Raw genomic sequence first — 13,662 nt, 5'->3', positions numbered from 1 at the left:
CTCTTAGAATAAAAAATGAAATATTTAAATTATAAATAAGTCACTTATAAAACTGGTCTAAGCCACAAGCTGCTTGACAAGTATTACAACCGAAGTTCAAATAGAAAACCCAAATTTATAATTTATAAATTTAAAACAGTGCTTTTGGCGGCTAAAATTCAAAATACTGGTTAGCCCAGCCGGCGTTGCCACACCCGTTTGCCCGGCCTAGCCAGACAGCCCCTATTTAGTATTTTCACCCACACCGCAAACGGTAGCACGAATTTTCTTCTTTTTCCATTGTGCGTTTTTGTTATTGGCGAGAAACAAATTGTAGACGAAATTTCCAAGTGAAATGCTGTGCGAATTGCTTAGTATGTCCGCGTGCTAGAGAGGCTGAGAAAGGGAAAGCGAGCGAGCAGGAGCAGCCACGCCCACGCAAGGCGCACCGCCCCCCGCCGCAGGATACACATACACGCGTAGCCAAACGCGCACACACACTCTCGCACACACACACAAAGGAGATCCCCCGGTGGTGAAAAGGGAGCTCCAGAAATGATGCTCTCATCCATAAACAACTCCTTCGAGCAGGACACCCACGACGCGGACGCCAACTGCGATGGCCCCGACCTGGACTTCGTGTACTCCGATGTGGATGGCTACCAGAACGAGATCGCCGAACTCTACAGCTACACGGAGTTCAGTGAATTCCAGATGAATGTCAAGGCCTTCGAGGATCAAATGGAGCTGTATGACCTGCCGCCCAACTGGCAGAAACAGGACTCAGCCGCACAGCGAGGAATTGTCATGAAACTGGTGGACCAACTGGAGGTCTCCGATCGATCCTTTCGCATGCAGGCCGCCCGGTGCATCCTGTACTTGGCCCAAGGCTGCTGGGCGGAGGTTCAATCGGACGAGGAGCAGCACCAGATCACCAGGGACAATGTCCTAGTGCTCCACCAGCTCGGCGTCTTTGCCTCCTTCATCGACCTGCTCAACATGGAGATCGAGAGCGCCTGCTCGCCCGACATTGTGGCCGTCAAGATCACCAATGTCACGCTAGTGGACTCCACGGACATCCGGGTGATCCTCTCCGTGCTCTACATCATCACAGAGACAATTCGGGACGAGCGGGAAAGGGGCAGCGAGGATTACAAGGAGCTGGCCGACTCGTTCGTGCAGGAGATCAACTCACCACTGCCAGATGGCGAACTCCTGGCCGTCAAGCTGCTGGGCATGATCACCAGGTTTTGCAGTGGCGCAGCCCCGCAGTTTCCCATGAAGAAGGTCGTCCTGCTGCTTTGGAAGGTCTCACTGCTGGGACTGGGAGGCATGGATGTGCTCAAGAATCTCAAGAACGAGTACCGGCTAAAGGTGGGCCTGGAACCCATCACCGAGGACACGCTGGAGGTTACCAAGTACATGCGGGCCAGCTCGCCGCCGGCGACAGCCACAGATATACTGGAGAACCAGTATCCCAGAAAGAACTTCAAGTGAGAGGAGTAGAAATTCCACATAATAAACCCCTTTTAACCCTTTTTCTCTTTTCCCCCACAGACGCTCCCTGATGAAGCAGCGCTTCCTGGACGAGCCCGAACAGATAGACATGGAGATGGGCGGCAATGAGGGCCAGGGGAATGCCAACAATGGCAGTGGTAACGGCGGAAATGGAGAAGAGGAGCTTTCTCAGTACTACAGACCTTACGATGACCCCTCCTCATCAGCCTCCACCACCTCGACGGCCAATCCCAACAACCAGCCCAGCCTGACACAGCCGCCCGCCGCTGTGCCTCCAGTGCAGATCACTGCTCGCCTGCCCTGGACGCCCAAGGTACGGCAGAAGGACATAGACCAGTTCCTGGACATTTCGCGAAACAAATTCATTGGTTACTCTCTGATCGGGGACCATGAGAGTCTGGCTGGACTGCCTCAACCCATTCACGAGGGCTTCAAGACGTTGCAGCGGCACATGTACATGAGTCTGGCCGATGTGCAGATCAAGAAGGAAGAGGATATAGCCAGGAACCCCATCTCCACGCACGAGGACGAGATCAAGCTGACGCCGGCAGAGGTTTTGTACCAGGCCATTCTGCCCAACCTGCCGCAGTACATGATCGCCCTGCTTAAGGTCCTCCTAGCGGCATCGCCCACTTCCAAGTCCAAGACGGAGAGCATCAACATAATGGCCGACGTGCTGCCCAAGAAGATGCCGCTGACGGCCACTCAATCCACAAAGCTAACAGTTGACATGGGTCGGCACAAGGAGATCATTGTGAAGGCAGTCTCGGCGATCATTCTGCTATATCTGAAGCATTTTAAGATTAACCATGTTTATCAGTTCGAGTTCATGTCCCAGCATCTGGTTTTTGCAAACTGCATCCCGCTGGTGTTGAAGTTCTTCAACCAGACAATCACGGAGTACGTGAACACCAAGAACTCCATTCCCCTGCTGGACTTCCCGTCGTGTGTGATTGGCGAGCAGCCGGATTTGAGTGGAGATAGCTTTGTGTACGGCGGAGAGATGTCCGACAAGCCCTACTCCTGGCGAAACGTGTTTTCCTGCATTAATCTTCTGCGCATCCTCAACAAACTGATCAAGTGGAAGCACTCGCGAGTGATGATGCTGGTGGTGTTCAAGTCGGCACCGATCCTCAAAAAGACGCTGAAGGTGCGCCATGCCATGATGCAGCTGTACGTGCTAAAGCTGCTCAAGATGCAGACCAAGTACTTGGGCCGCCAGTGGCGCAAGTCCAATATGAAGACCATGAGTGCAATTTACGCCAAGGTCCGGCATCGTCTGAACGACGACTGGGCCTTTGGCAATGATCTGGAGTCGCGTCCCTGGGACTTCCAGGCGGAGGAGTGCACGCTGCGGGCCTGCGTGGATCGATTCAACCTGCGGCGCTATCCGGAGGCCACGCAGAAGTGTGGAAACAACGGGACGGCGGCTCAGAATGCGGAGAACGCTCAGCAGTCCAACATGATGTCGGGCAACAATGGATGTGGCAATAACGGCGAGGCCAATGGCTATGGAAACAACGGAGGCGGAGGAAATGGCGGCCACAATCAGCAGCAGCAGCAGCTCAACGACTACGGTGTGGAGGGCGGCTTCCCCAGCGACGAGATACTGACTCACTCCGACTTTGCCTTCTTTGGCCATTCGGGCTGGTGGGATCGTAAGGTCGAGCTGACGGACTACTTTAAGGCCAACTACGCGGTGTGGTTGGAAGAGGAGGTCTACAACAGTCAGACCGACTGGGATGCCCTCTAGGATAGACCAGCCATGGGTGAGTAACTGCATCCGATTGTCCATTATTTTATTTACAATATACCTCTTCAATTTACAGCTGCTCTGCTGGCGTAACTAGCCTCCCGAGGATCCACATACGCATGATATAAGCAAAAAGTTATTACCTTAATTGTAAGCATAAAGAAGTACATTGATATAATCCATGTAGCCCGACCACGATTGGAACACCAACTACTCACTGAATTGGCAATAAATTGGCAAGCCACGGACCTCCGCTCCGATCCTCTTCACTAACTAACATACGCTAAATACCCCATAGCGATGACAAGCCTGTATATTTAACGATTGTATTTTATAATTTATATATTTATTATTTAATCCTGTTCCACGAGCCCCTTCAAACGGATCGCGGCAGTTGGCTTCAATAGCGGAATAAACAAATTAACTAGTTCGAAAACGAAAATTGGTTTGCGGTTAAATGTCTGTTTATTCGTATGTGTGTTTTGTTTCGCACAAGAAAAAATATACTTCTATTAGGTCATAGTCTTAAAGCTAGGTTTAAATTTGGTAAATATACACTACGGTATTTACAAGGTGCATATATAAATATCCATTATATAGTACAATAACTTTTCGACTCCATAAAAACGCCCCACACAAATTGCCTCGTTGGGGTTTTGCAAAATTCCATGACGTAATAGTAAACAATACAAGTATAATAGTTAGCACAGCTAAATATGAATTCCTGAACCGAGTTTCTTCATTTCACAATCTGGTTACAAGAGCGTTCTCCACAAGAGAGACCATGTCACCCATAAAAACTATCTTAATACGAAATAAAGACTAACTAATGAAAGTTGTATTCTAGGGCGGGTCGATTTGTTGGAAAGAAGCTAGAAACTGGGCATTCTAAACGGTAGTCCGGGCGAAAATATATTTCCTAAACAATACTGCAATTTCTTTGGACTTTGCGGTGGTTAAAAATTGATGTTGGTTCTAATATTCACGATCTAAAATAGTTACAAGGATTTAATTCCGGTGATTTGTCAATCAAAAATCGAACCACCCTTAGATTTGCTTACAAATATGCCTTAATATGTTCAATGGGGATTTTAGCCACGATTCGGGGAAGTAATTCAAATAATTTTGAACCGTTTTAACATCCTACTAATAATCTATACAATATTCCTTTATTGTACACTGAATCCTAGGACAATCTATTGTTCCATGGGACAGGCCGTGGGCATTACGTTGTTATTGCTCGGACCAACGTACAGCATCCCAAATCGCTTCTGCTGCGGCGGACAGGCGACTGGAGCAGGAGCTGGTACCTCGCAGCGCTCCTCGAAGTAGTGGACGATGCGCTGGAGGACAAACTTAAAGATCTTCTCCTTGGCTATCTCACCGTTGAGGAATGTGATGTCCTTACAGTCGCGGTACTCGCTGAAGTTCTTCTCGTAGTGCGGCCACACACAGAGCTCAAAGTATCCCGTGACATCTGGGGGATCGTAGGTACGTTTGCTGCGCCGCTCGAAGCACTTCTCGTAGGGCAGATGAAAGTGGTACTTGAGGTTGCACAACGCCAGCAGCTCCGGCTGGTTGAAAATCATGAATCCTTCGATCAGGAGGAAATTGATCTTCTTGTCCCTCAGCTGGGCAATCTGTGCATTGATCCGCATGATGTGCTGCTGCTGCTGTTGGATTTGCTGCTGCTGATGGTGATGCTGCTGGGAATGGTGATGGTGGTGGTGCCTCGGCGGCTGCTGTGGCGGATACTGATAGGCCCCGCCATTGGCCTGCTTGTAGTAGTTGGCATTGTAGTGATACTGCTGCTGGAACTGCAGGGCGTAGTGCTCAAAGTTGGCATAGGTCACCAGCTGCTCCGGTGGCTCTGGGACCACGTGGCGCCCCTTCATTATGTGTGCTATGTCGTTCAGCATCTTGGACATGTCCAGCGAGGTGATGAGCTCAAAGTTGATGGCATTGAGCGCCTCATTTCGCTGATGGCGCTTGTCCTCCACGGGCAAGAAGTAATCATCCTGCGAGATCAGACGCACCTCGCCAATGGTGTACGGGGAGTTCCACAGCGGAGCTCCACACAAGGGTCTGAAGTAGTCGTGCAGACTATGGGCCAACGTCGTCTTGCCACCACAGGTGACGCCCGAGATTCCAATGACCAGCCACTGCGGCATGTTGTCCTCGACTGACTGACGCGCTTCCCTGTTACTCAGCGGAATCGTACGTTCGGGGCTGATAACCCCTGGATAACCCCCTTAATCGCGCTTCACCCTCAGGCTCCAGATGTGGTAGAAGGAGAACGCGGCGATGCCGCCGAGGAAGATCACCCCGAACACAGTGGGTACTATGAAAGCGTACTTCAGCGGTGGAAAGAACAGTCGAATGGGATTACCTGTGGGAGGTAGAAAAGGAAGGGTCAGTCAGGTAATACTCAATGATACATAAAATTTATTTGTTTTTCAAGTCGGTGTTTTAATTTTTGGCCGAATACAATGCGCTGATAAAAATATCTAGGAAAGGAAATAAAATTGACTACTTCGCTGACATACACAGTTTACGTATATGTGTATAATTCAGTTGTTTATGGTTTTAATTTACTTACAAATAACAAATAAAATTTTTCCCTTATTCATATGGTATAGATCAATGAGTGGAACTAGAAAATATAAGACTGGACTGTTTTTCTGCGTTTTATTTGTGATTATGGGAGCTTTACGATTAGATTTTGTATTTTTAGGCTAGCGTTTCGAGCAACAAATTAGATTGCTCACTGAATGGAAAGTGCATACCCGTTCAGAGTAAAAGTTATTAAACGAAAACTATTGACAATAATCAGTTGACAATTTGTAGTTCTCTATGTATGGCTAACGTGCTACAGGGGATGCCGTCTATAAACAAAGGCTAATGACTGATTTTTAATTTCCTACTAAATACGGTTGTTTAAACAAGGTTTGTTTGGGTAAGGCTGACTCTCGATATGGTGGATATTTTAACGACTCAAGTCAAGATCATGTGTAATATGAGTGATGGAATTTCAGATCCATTACCTACAGTGTAATTACAGTGGTAAAATAATTAAGAGGTGTGTACTCAAGGTATATGTATATAAAGATAATATTTAATGATACTAAATGTTACTTAAGACATATTTAAACGACTGCGCACATAACCGGTGACTACTGTACTCTCCGCATCTCTGCTCGTGGGTGACCTTGACCCGAGCTTAGAGCGTAGTAGAGCCGCATTCCAGGTAACCCCGGTTTCGGACCGCGATTTCTGGGAATCGGATGGGCTGCCGCCCTCACACACCCATTGTATATGTAATATGTACCTATATCGTGACCAATTTACGCCGCGGCGTCACTTTAATTACTGCACAAAAGCGGCGCGAGATTATTCAATAAAACTTATAACCGAGAGAAAAAGCCCCAGACTTGTCCGCCGAACTCACCTTCATCGATGAGCATAAACGGGAGGACGGCCACCCAGAAGAAGTAGTAGAAGAACACGGCGATTGCTGCTATCAAAATGAGTTTTCCGAGTTGCGCATTCGAAGCCATAAATAGCTATTCTCGGAAATTCTGGGGTTTCTCGGGCGACAAAACACGCGACCGGCTCTGATTTCTGCGGAAGACTGCTCATGGGGCGTTCTCCCCGGGGCTTTGCACTGCTCCACTGTCCAGTTAACCACGTTTTGCTGGGCGAATCTCCAAGTAATCCTAGCTCTGGCCCGAGTAATTGTAAACAAAACAAACAAGTGCGTGCTCAAAAAAATTTCCAAATCCAAGTGGTTAGGGATGGTAAACCACTTCAAATATACCGAAATATATACCAAAAATATTTCTTAAACGGTCACTCTGAAATGTCAAAAAAGTGTCTTCGCTGACGTAGCGGAGACACCACCCTCCTGGCAACGCGATTTCTATCACCTGGCCTCCTAAAATCGAAGAAGAAGACTTATTGTGATGTAAACAAACATTATTTAAATGCTTATACAATGGTGAAAAAGGCTCAAGCGAAACGTCGGCCGTGGGTGAAGAACCTCTACTCGAACCGGGAGTATCCGGACAACTACACGGACGCCAGCTTCCTGAAGGATCTGCGCACGAACCTGCATGTGAGGATATACACGTTCGGCGAGGCGATGGCCGGCATCACGGTGCTAAATAACCAGATATCCTGCATCACCGGATTCTTGATACTCTACCAATTGATGCTCAGCGATAGTGTGTCGCCCACCACGATCCTGCTGCCCAGCTGCGGGGTTACAGGGATTGGTTACCTGTGCTACCGCGGCAGGACTCTCAGCTGGGCGCTACTGGGCGAGGACTCCAAAACCCTGGTCACCGTGGTACTCTTCGGCTACCTCTTCTCACCGATGCTGCATACCCTCACCCAGGCCATAAGTACGGACACCATCTACACGATGACCTTCTTCGTCCTGCTGGGCAATCTGATATTTGGCCATTACGGCTTGGATGTGGCCATGGTCTCCAAAGTAGTGATTGTATTGTATTGAGTTAAAAGTGTTTGTCACATTTCCTTGTTAATCCCAGGCCATCTCGCTGAATGCCGCCATATTTGGAGCCATTTGCCTGGCATCCCGCCTGCCGACCTCGTATCACGCCTTCGTTCTCCTCGTCGAGGCCGCCGTCTTCTTTGTGCTGTATCCCATTATGACGGAAGCGAATTGGCACGCTGCATTCATGGTGCCCATCTTTGCCATATGCTGCCTGGCCCTGTACTGGATATCACGCCCGGTACTCTATCTGTACGCCTCCACCACTGTCTTTATCAACTTTGTCTGCCCGTTCATATTCGTTTGGCAGCAACAGTACAAGTTCAACATCCATGGTCCCTGGGACGAGGCCATCGTGGAGGAGAACACCGACGAGAACCTGGATGAGAACTTATAGCGGCAGCTCCGCTTCTCAGAACAGCTGCCGCCACGACCCGGTGGCGGCGATGTCGGGGAGCACTTCACCAATCACTAGTAATTTGCACGCTTTTTTGTATATCTCTGTAAATGTCTTAAATTTTTTAGAACTCATTCCAAGCCATTTTAGTGTTGATTTTTTGTTATGTTGTGTGTTTCTAGTTTGTAAGTATGCTCTTAATAAATTATATTATTAAAAAGATTGAGATTAGTTCTATTAATTATGTATGTATAAAAATCTCAGTTTTCAATTTTGATGTCCTATTTAAAAGACATTGACAATTTGAACTATTAAAGTTTTATTGAGAAGCGTTTCAGATAAAACATGGACCATATCGTGTTCTGATTACACTACGGAACCTGTGGGTGTTGGAACTTTAGTTGTTATGAGACATTATTTCAGGAGCTGTTTAACAACATGGAAGGGTAGAAATCATTTATGAAATTGTTTTTCTCCACCTGTGAATGCATTGGTATTTATGAAACTCCAATACATTTTATTTTATTTTGGTCAATTTATTTCATCTATTTAATTAATAGCCCAGTTCAAACACCTTCATAAGTTTGTCTTACTGAAACTAGTTATTGAAGATTAATGTTATTTTAAATCTACATTTCATTAGCATTTTCCCGCGAATCTGAGGAAACACATACATTTTATCTGAATAATTATTATAAAGTTTAATGCACTTTATATTCACCTGTATCTCGCATCTTGTTTGTGGTTGAAACTAGTTTTAATTATATAAACACAACACACGCCCACTATAAGTATGCCTAAGTTGTCGGTCGTTTTTCAGTAGCAAAAGGTTAACATTTGTTTTTCCCGTATGAATATTGATTGGCGGGAAAATGAGTCCAATAATAGTTTCTAAAGAATTTGTTTGGGGTTAACCCACAGGTAGAACAAGCCAATTTGCTTTAATTTTTGAAACGGTTAAAAATAAACTATATCGTCTGCGGTTAGAACGGGTTTCATAGATAACAATTAAACATACTGCTGCGCATACATTGTATTTATTCAACCTAATATAATGCAAATAAATGCAAGCAATTATTTTAATCATAGGCAATGAAATATGGTTGGGTGGCATCTTTATTAACGGCACGCTTTTAAGAGGTTTCCCTAGAACCTCTTATATAATGATAAATAATTTGTTTAATTTTAAAGAATCCTTATTCAGTTTATAGACATTGTGTCTTTCAAGCTACCCCAACAATTTCTCAAGTGCGCATTACCTTCTTTGGAGATAACGATTCTAGAATCACTTAATATCTTATTCCGACAAGTTCCTGTACTTATATTCCGCTATTTATTTCATTGTATACATCGGAATGACTTAATCAGTGATAGAACTAGGCCGTTTTGAATAAATAAATAAACTCTACTTGAAAATAATTGGCTCTTCGTTTAGATCGACATCAAATCAATCGATATCGACTTTAAACTGTACTTGTTTCTAATAATTACTGCCATTATTTTTTTCGATCGCACTTTTCATCCTCAAGTTTTTTATACTCATAAGATTATCACAGTTACCTGTAATTTTTTACAGTTTCAAAAAAGTCATCCCCAAATTCAAATTCAATACTGTGAGATTACTTGAGATTCAGATTAGTTCGATGATTACAAACAAATGATGAGAAGATTTCTACCGTAGCAGGTTATAGTATCACGGTTGAACAAGCAAAGGGAAAAACCAGAGCAATTTCAAAAATAGTAAGCAAACACACTGTGTATTCAAAACCAAAAATCCTGGAAAATCCCGGAATAATAAGAGCCAAGTTACTTTGCAACCATATATGTATTTGTATGCTACACATTAAGATAGAGTAGTTTTTATGCGATTTCGAGCCGCGGGTTTCGGGACTGCTTGGGAACATCCACCGAAGTGGAATCCAATTTAGCATCCTTCGCACCAGCACTTCAGACTGGGGCTGCAGTGTCCACTGACTCGTCCTTCCTCCTTGCACACACGACGGCAAGTCTCATTGTCCCAGACGGCACAGGGACCTCCATATCTTCCGGAAAGACAGTCGGCATCCGCTTCCTTGGCGCCCAGGATGAAGAGGGTCATCACAGCCAGGAAAAAGTACAGGAACTTGAACTGCATCTTGTTACTTTTCGTATTTTTTTACTGGTAAATAGAGCACTGCTGCGCTTTTATAGGGTCGGGATCTCTCTGCCCACCAATTTGGATTCTGCCAGCGTCGAATGATTAGCAGATAATTACAGTTAATAATTTGAGAACACATTATTAAATGAAGTGTATTTGATTTTAGGTGCCTACTTTAGGGCATAAGAAGAACCCACGTAAATATTCTGCCTTAAAAACTAGCAATGCAATTTTGCTTTCTGTTTATGATAGCATACCTCGTTAGTTTTCCAATTTTATTGGCATCATATGTTAATTTTACCCAAGATGACTTATTTATCACGAGACCATGAAACGAGTTGAACTCCTTACTAAATTAAGAAAACCCATAACAAGTGCCATAAACTAAATCTGAGATATCCGTCTGTAATATGAATAATTTGTTAATAAATTCAAAACAATTAAAAAAATATTTTGTTCTGTCATTGTAATCATATGCTAAGTTTATGCACAATGATTTATTTATTTGTTTGTCGAGTAAACTAAGGAAAACCAGAACAAGTTTTTTATGAAATGATCTTGGAAAAGCCGGCTGTTATACAATGATTTGTTAACCTGCCTTAATTAATTAAGAATGATGCAAATAAAGTTGTATTGCAATAACCTATGAATAGCAATGAAAAACATTGCCTAAAAGTAATATTTTTAAATAAAAAAAAAAAAATAAATGTGGGCGTCACAGGTTTATGCGGTTTGTGGGCGTTAGAGTGGGCGTGGCATATTCGCGTAACAAACTTGCGCTGCGTATAAGGCTACGGAATCTAAATCTGAAATCCCAATTCTCTATCTTTGATAGTTTCCAAGATATCCTTGTTCATATTTACGATTTTTTGAAGTTTGTGGGAGGTTTATGGGCGTTAGGGTGGGCGTGGCAAATCGATAGGTATTGATGAGAACATTACATTTCAGTTAAAATTTTTATTCTAGCATCAAAACTTTAGGAGCCACAGTTTTGGGCGGTTTGTGGGCGTTAGAGTGGGCGTGGCACTCTACTGAAACAAACTTGCGCTGCGTAAGAAGCTCAGAAATCTGCACGCCAAATCTCAATAGCCTAGCTCCCATAGTTTCCGAGATCTCAGCGTTCATGCGGACAGACGGACATGGCTAGATCGACTCGGCTAGTGATCCTGATCAAGAACATATATACTTTATGGGGTCGGAAATGCTTCCTTCTGCCTGTTACATACTTTTCGACGAATCTAGTATACCCTTTTACTCTACGAGTAACGGGTATAATAACAAAAAATATTTATAACAATGTATTTTGTTGTACATCCTGATAAGTCGCAGAAAAAAATAAACTCAAACTTATTTTATAAGACTCTGTAACACTTGTTGAAGAAGACTTACCTATCCAAATGGTGTAGTAAGTTTGACTAACAGTTAAAATATAGTTTTTGCCGTGATATATATTTTTTATTTATTTGTAAGAACAATAAAAAGTACATAATTCATGTGTAAATATTAGCGAATATAAACACGTTCAAATTGGAGTGGCTTTAGCATCCTTCACACCAACACTTCAGACTGGCACTGCAATGTCCACTGACATGTCCTTCCTCTCCGCAGAGACGGCGGCACTGCTCTCCATCCCAAGCCCAGCAAGGACCACTGAATCTTCCAGAAAGGCAATCAATGGCCGATGCCGTGTTGGCCACCATTAGAACGATGGTCATCACAGCGAGGATAACGAACAGGCTTTTGAGAAGCGCCATTTTTATAACAATTCTTTTAGTAAAATGTTTACTTTGAGTTTCTCGAACTAAAATGAGCGCTTATATAGGCTCAGAAACTATGCGTTGAGCAACTTGCATCATGGTGAAAATGCAAATAAGTGCAATATAGATTTTGAGAAGCATACTTTACGGCTTCTCACATAAGCAGAATTAAACTATAATTTCAAAAACCTTTAATTAATCCAATGCATATTTTGAACTATCCGAAATCTTACTTATCTTATCATTGACATTAAATGTGTTTAATATGATACCTGAAATTAAAAACGCAGGTGATATTGTAATCGCAGATTATAATTGCAGTGTATTTATTAGAAGGTGCCTACTTTAGGGGATGGGAAAAACACACATACGGAGTCTATTATAAAAACATTCTATGCATATGTGTAAAACCGGCATTTCTTTTCCATTTTTTTGTTTCAGGAGAGATCTACTATTAATTAAATTTAATGAATTCTTAAATATGTACATTAAATTAAAACACAATTTATCACGAGACTTCAAAAAACAGGTCTAAATTGTTTGAATAATGAAACCGATTCAATAGTAGCACGTTCAAATAAACTGAAGAAAACTTGAACAAATCATATAAACTTAACTATCAATCCAGCTGCTTGCAAAATTATAAATAAAAGTATTTTCAATTAAGTTTTATTGAAATATTATATGGATTTGTATTTATTGACTGACATGACAAAAATAGTAATCAATAAAAAAATGTACTTACACTTTTCGATATTCTTGGTTGGTGATTTTTACAGTACTAGAGATCTTTGCCTAAAAGTACGTAAATTTAAAGGTATTCTAATGCAATGAAGCTTTTTATTTTTTAATGGCAACTTTTTGAGACCAACAGCATTTTTGAACTATGAATAATACCTGATTTACTGTTTTCTTATAAATATAATTTACAATTTAACAATTTCTGACAAATAGTAAAAATTGTTTATTCGATAACCTCCAAATGAGACCCAAACTAAAAGATGTAAAATAGAAATTATAGATTGTTTCGTGATGCATGTTTTTTATTTGTTTTGGAGTACAAAAAGACATAAATCATGTGAAAATATTTAAGAATATAAGCACGTTAAAAATTAAGCAGCTTCAACATCCTTCGCACATGCACTCCATACTGGGACTGCAGTGGCCACCGGTACGACCTTCATTTGTTACGCAGGATCTTTGACAAAATTCAGGATCAAATTCGAAACAGGGAGGACCGACTGTTTTAGAAAGACAATCCTCCGCAGCTGCCATGTTGGCGAACAGCACACTAATAGTCACCAGAGCAAAGAAACCAACCAGGAACTTCATTATCGACGAGTAAATCTTTGTGTTAAATTGATCTCTATTTGAATCTCAAAAGTGCTTATATAGGCTCAGAATCTCTGTGCCCAGTAACTTGCATTTTGGTGAAAATGCAAATAGTTGCAACACCGTCTTTAAAGGCATACTTTTGTGCTTTCCATAGTTGAATTCTAACTGAAACCACTTGTGCTGATCTCATTGACATCAATACTTTTTTTTTAAAAAAAGTGAGATGAAGTCTACTCGGTTGGCTAGACTACTTTCATCTCTATGTCCAAA

At 42.9% G+C, this 13,662-nt stretch overlaps 7 protein-coding genes across 11 annotated transcripts in view; 3 read left to right on the top strand and 4 right to left on the bottom strand.

Annotated features, from left to right (window-relative positions):
* The window catches only part of RpL28 (ribosomal protein L28), a 384,986-nt gene that overhangs the window by 252,933 nt on the left and 118,391 nt on the right, over window positions 1–13,662 (top strand). The gene's annotated exons all lie outside the window — the stretch shown is intronic.
* The window catches only part of LOC108007086 (stress-associated endoplasmic reticulum protein 2), a 155,896-nt gene continuing 142,477 nt past the window's right edge, over window positions 244–13,662 (top strand). Inside the window, exons 1-3 of one of the 2 annotated variants that reach the window (XM_017070780.4) lie at window positions 244–1,472; window positions 1,537–3,266; window positions 3,327–3,692. In XM_017070780.4, coding sequence (XP_016926269.3) covers window positions 535–1,472; window positions 1,537–3,250 — 2,652 coding nt within the window. In that variant the 5' untranslated portion in view covers window positions 244–534 and the 3' untranslated portion in view covers window positions 3,251–3,266; window positions 3,327–3,692. Of the gene's footprint in view, window positions 1,473–1,536; window positions 3,267–3,326; window positions 3,693–13,662 lie in introns of those variants that run through there. The other variant, XM_070995316.1, reaches the window with a different exon arrangement.
* Window positions 3,697–5,421, bottom strand: LOC108007163 (nicotinamide riboside kinase 1). Its single transcript, XM_017070781.4, has one exon. It carries the CDS (start codon window positions 5,419–5,421, stop codon window positions 4,447–4,449), a length of 975 nt encoding a protein of 324 aa, XP_016926270.1. The 3' UTR covers window positions 3,697–4,446.
* Window positions 5,369–6,961, bottom strand: Dpm2 (Dolichyl-phosphate mannosyltransferase subunit 2). The gene is made up of 2 exons (XM_017070785.4): window positions 6,699–6,961; window positions 5,369–5,639 (listed from the first exon to the last, which is right to left on the bottom strand). The coding sequence occupies exons 1-2, from the start codon at window positions 6,805–6,807 to the stop codon at window positions 5,503–5,505; spliced, it is 246 nt and encodes an 81-aa protein (XP_016926274.1). The 5' UTR covers window positions 6,808–6,961; the 3' UTR covers window positions 5,369–5,502.
* On the top strand, window positions 7,174–8,386 carry PIG-C (phosphatidylinositol glycan anchor biosynthesis class C). Its single transcript, XM_017070782.4, has 2 exons — window positions 7,174–7,745; window positions 7,804–8,386. Exons 1-2 carry the CDS (start codon window positions 7,245–7,247, stop codon window positions 8,161–8,163), a joined length of 861 nt encoding a protein of 286 aa, XP_016926271.4. The 5' UTR covers window positions 7,174–7,244; the 3' UTR covers window positions 8,164–8,386.
* Window positions 9,970–10,333, bottom strand: Drsl5 (Drosomycin-like 5). The gene has a single exon (XM_017070724.4). It carries the CDS (start codon window positions 10,295–10,297, stop codon window positions 10,088–10,090), a length of 210 nt encoding a protein of 69 aa, XP_016926213.3. The 5' UTR covers window positions 10,298–10,333; the 3' UTR covers window positions 9,970–10,087.
* Window positions 11,734–12,097, bottom strand: LOC108007123 (drosomycin). Its single transcript, XM_017070728.4, has one exon. The coding sequence runs from the start codon at window positions 12,052–12,054 to the stop codon at window positions 11,839–11,841; it is 216 nt and encodes a 71-aa protein (XP_016926217.4). The 5' UTR covers window positions 12,055–12,097; the 3' UTR covers window positions 11,734–11,838.

Source organism: Drosophila suzukii, chromosome 3 (assembly GCF_043229965.1).
Source record: "Drosophila suzukii chromosome 3, CBGP_Dsuzu_IsoJpt1.0, whole genome shotgun sequence".
NCBI lineage: Eukaryota > Metazoa > Arthropoda > Insecta > Diptera > Drosophilidae > Drosophila > Drosophila suzukii.
The sequence above is the reverse complement of the archived record's forward strand: the minus strand, read 5'-3'. Positions and strand labels throughout refer to the sequence as shown.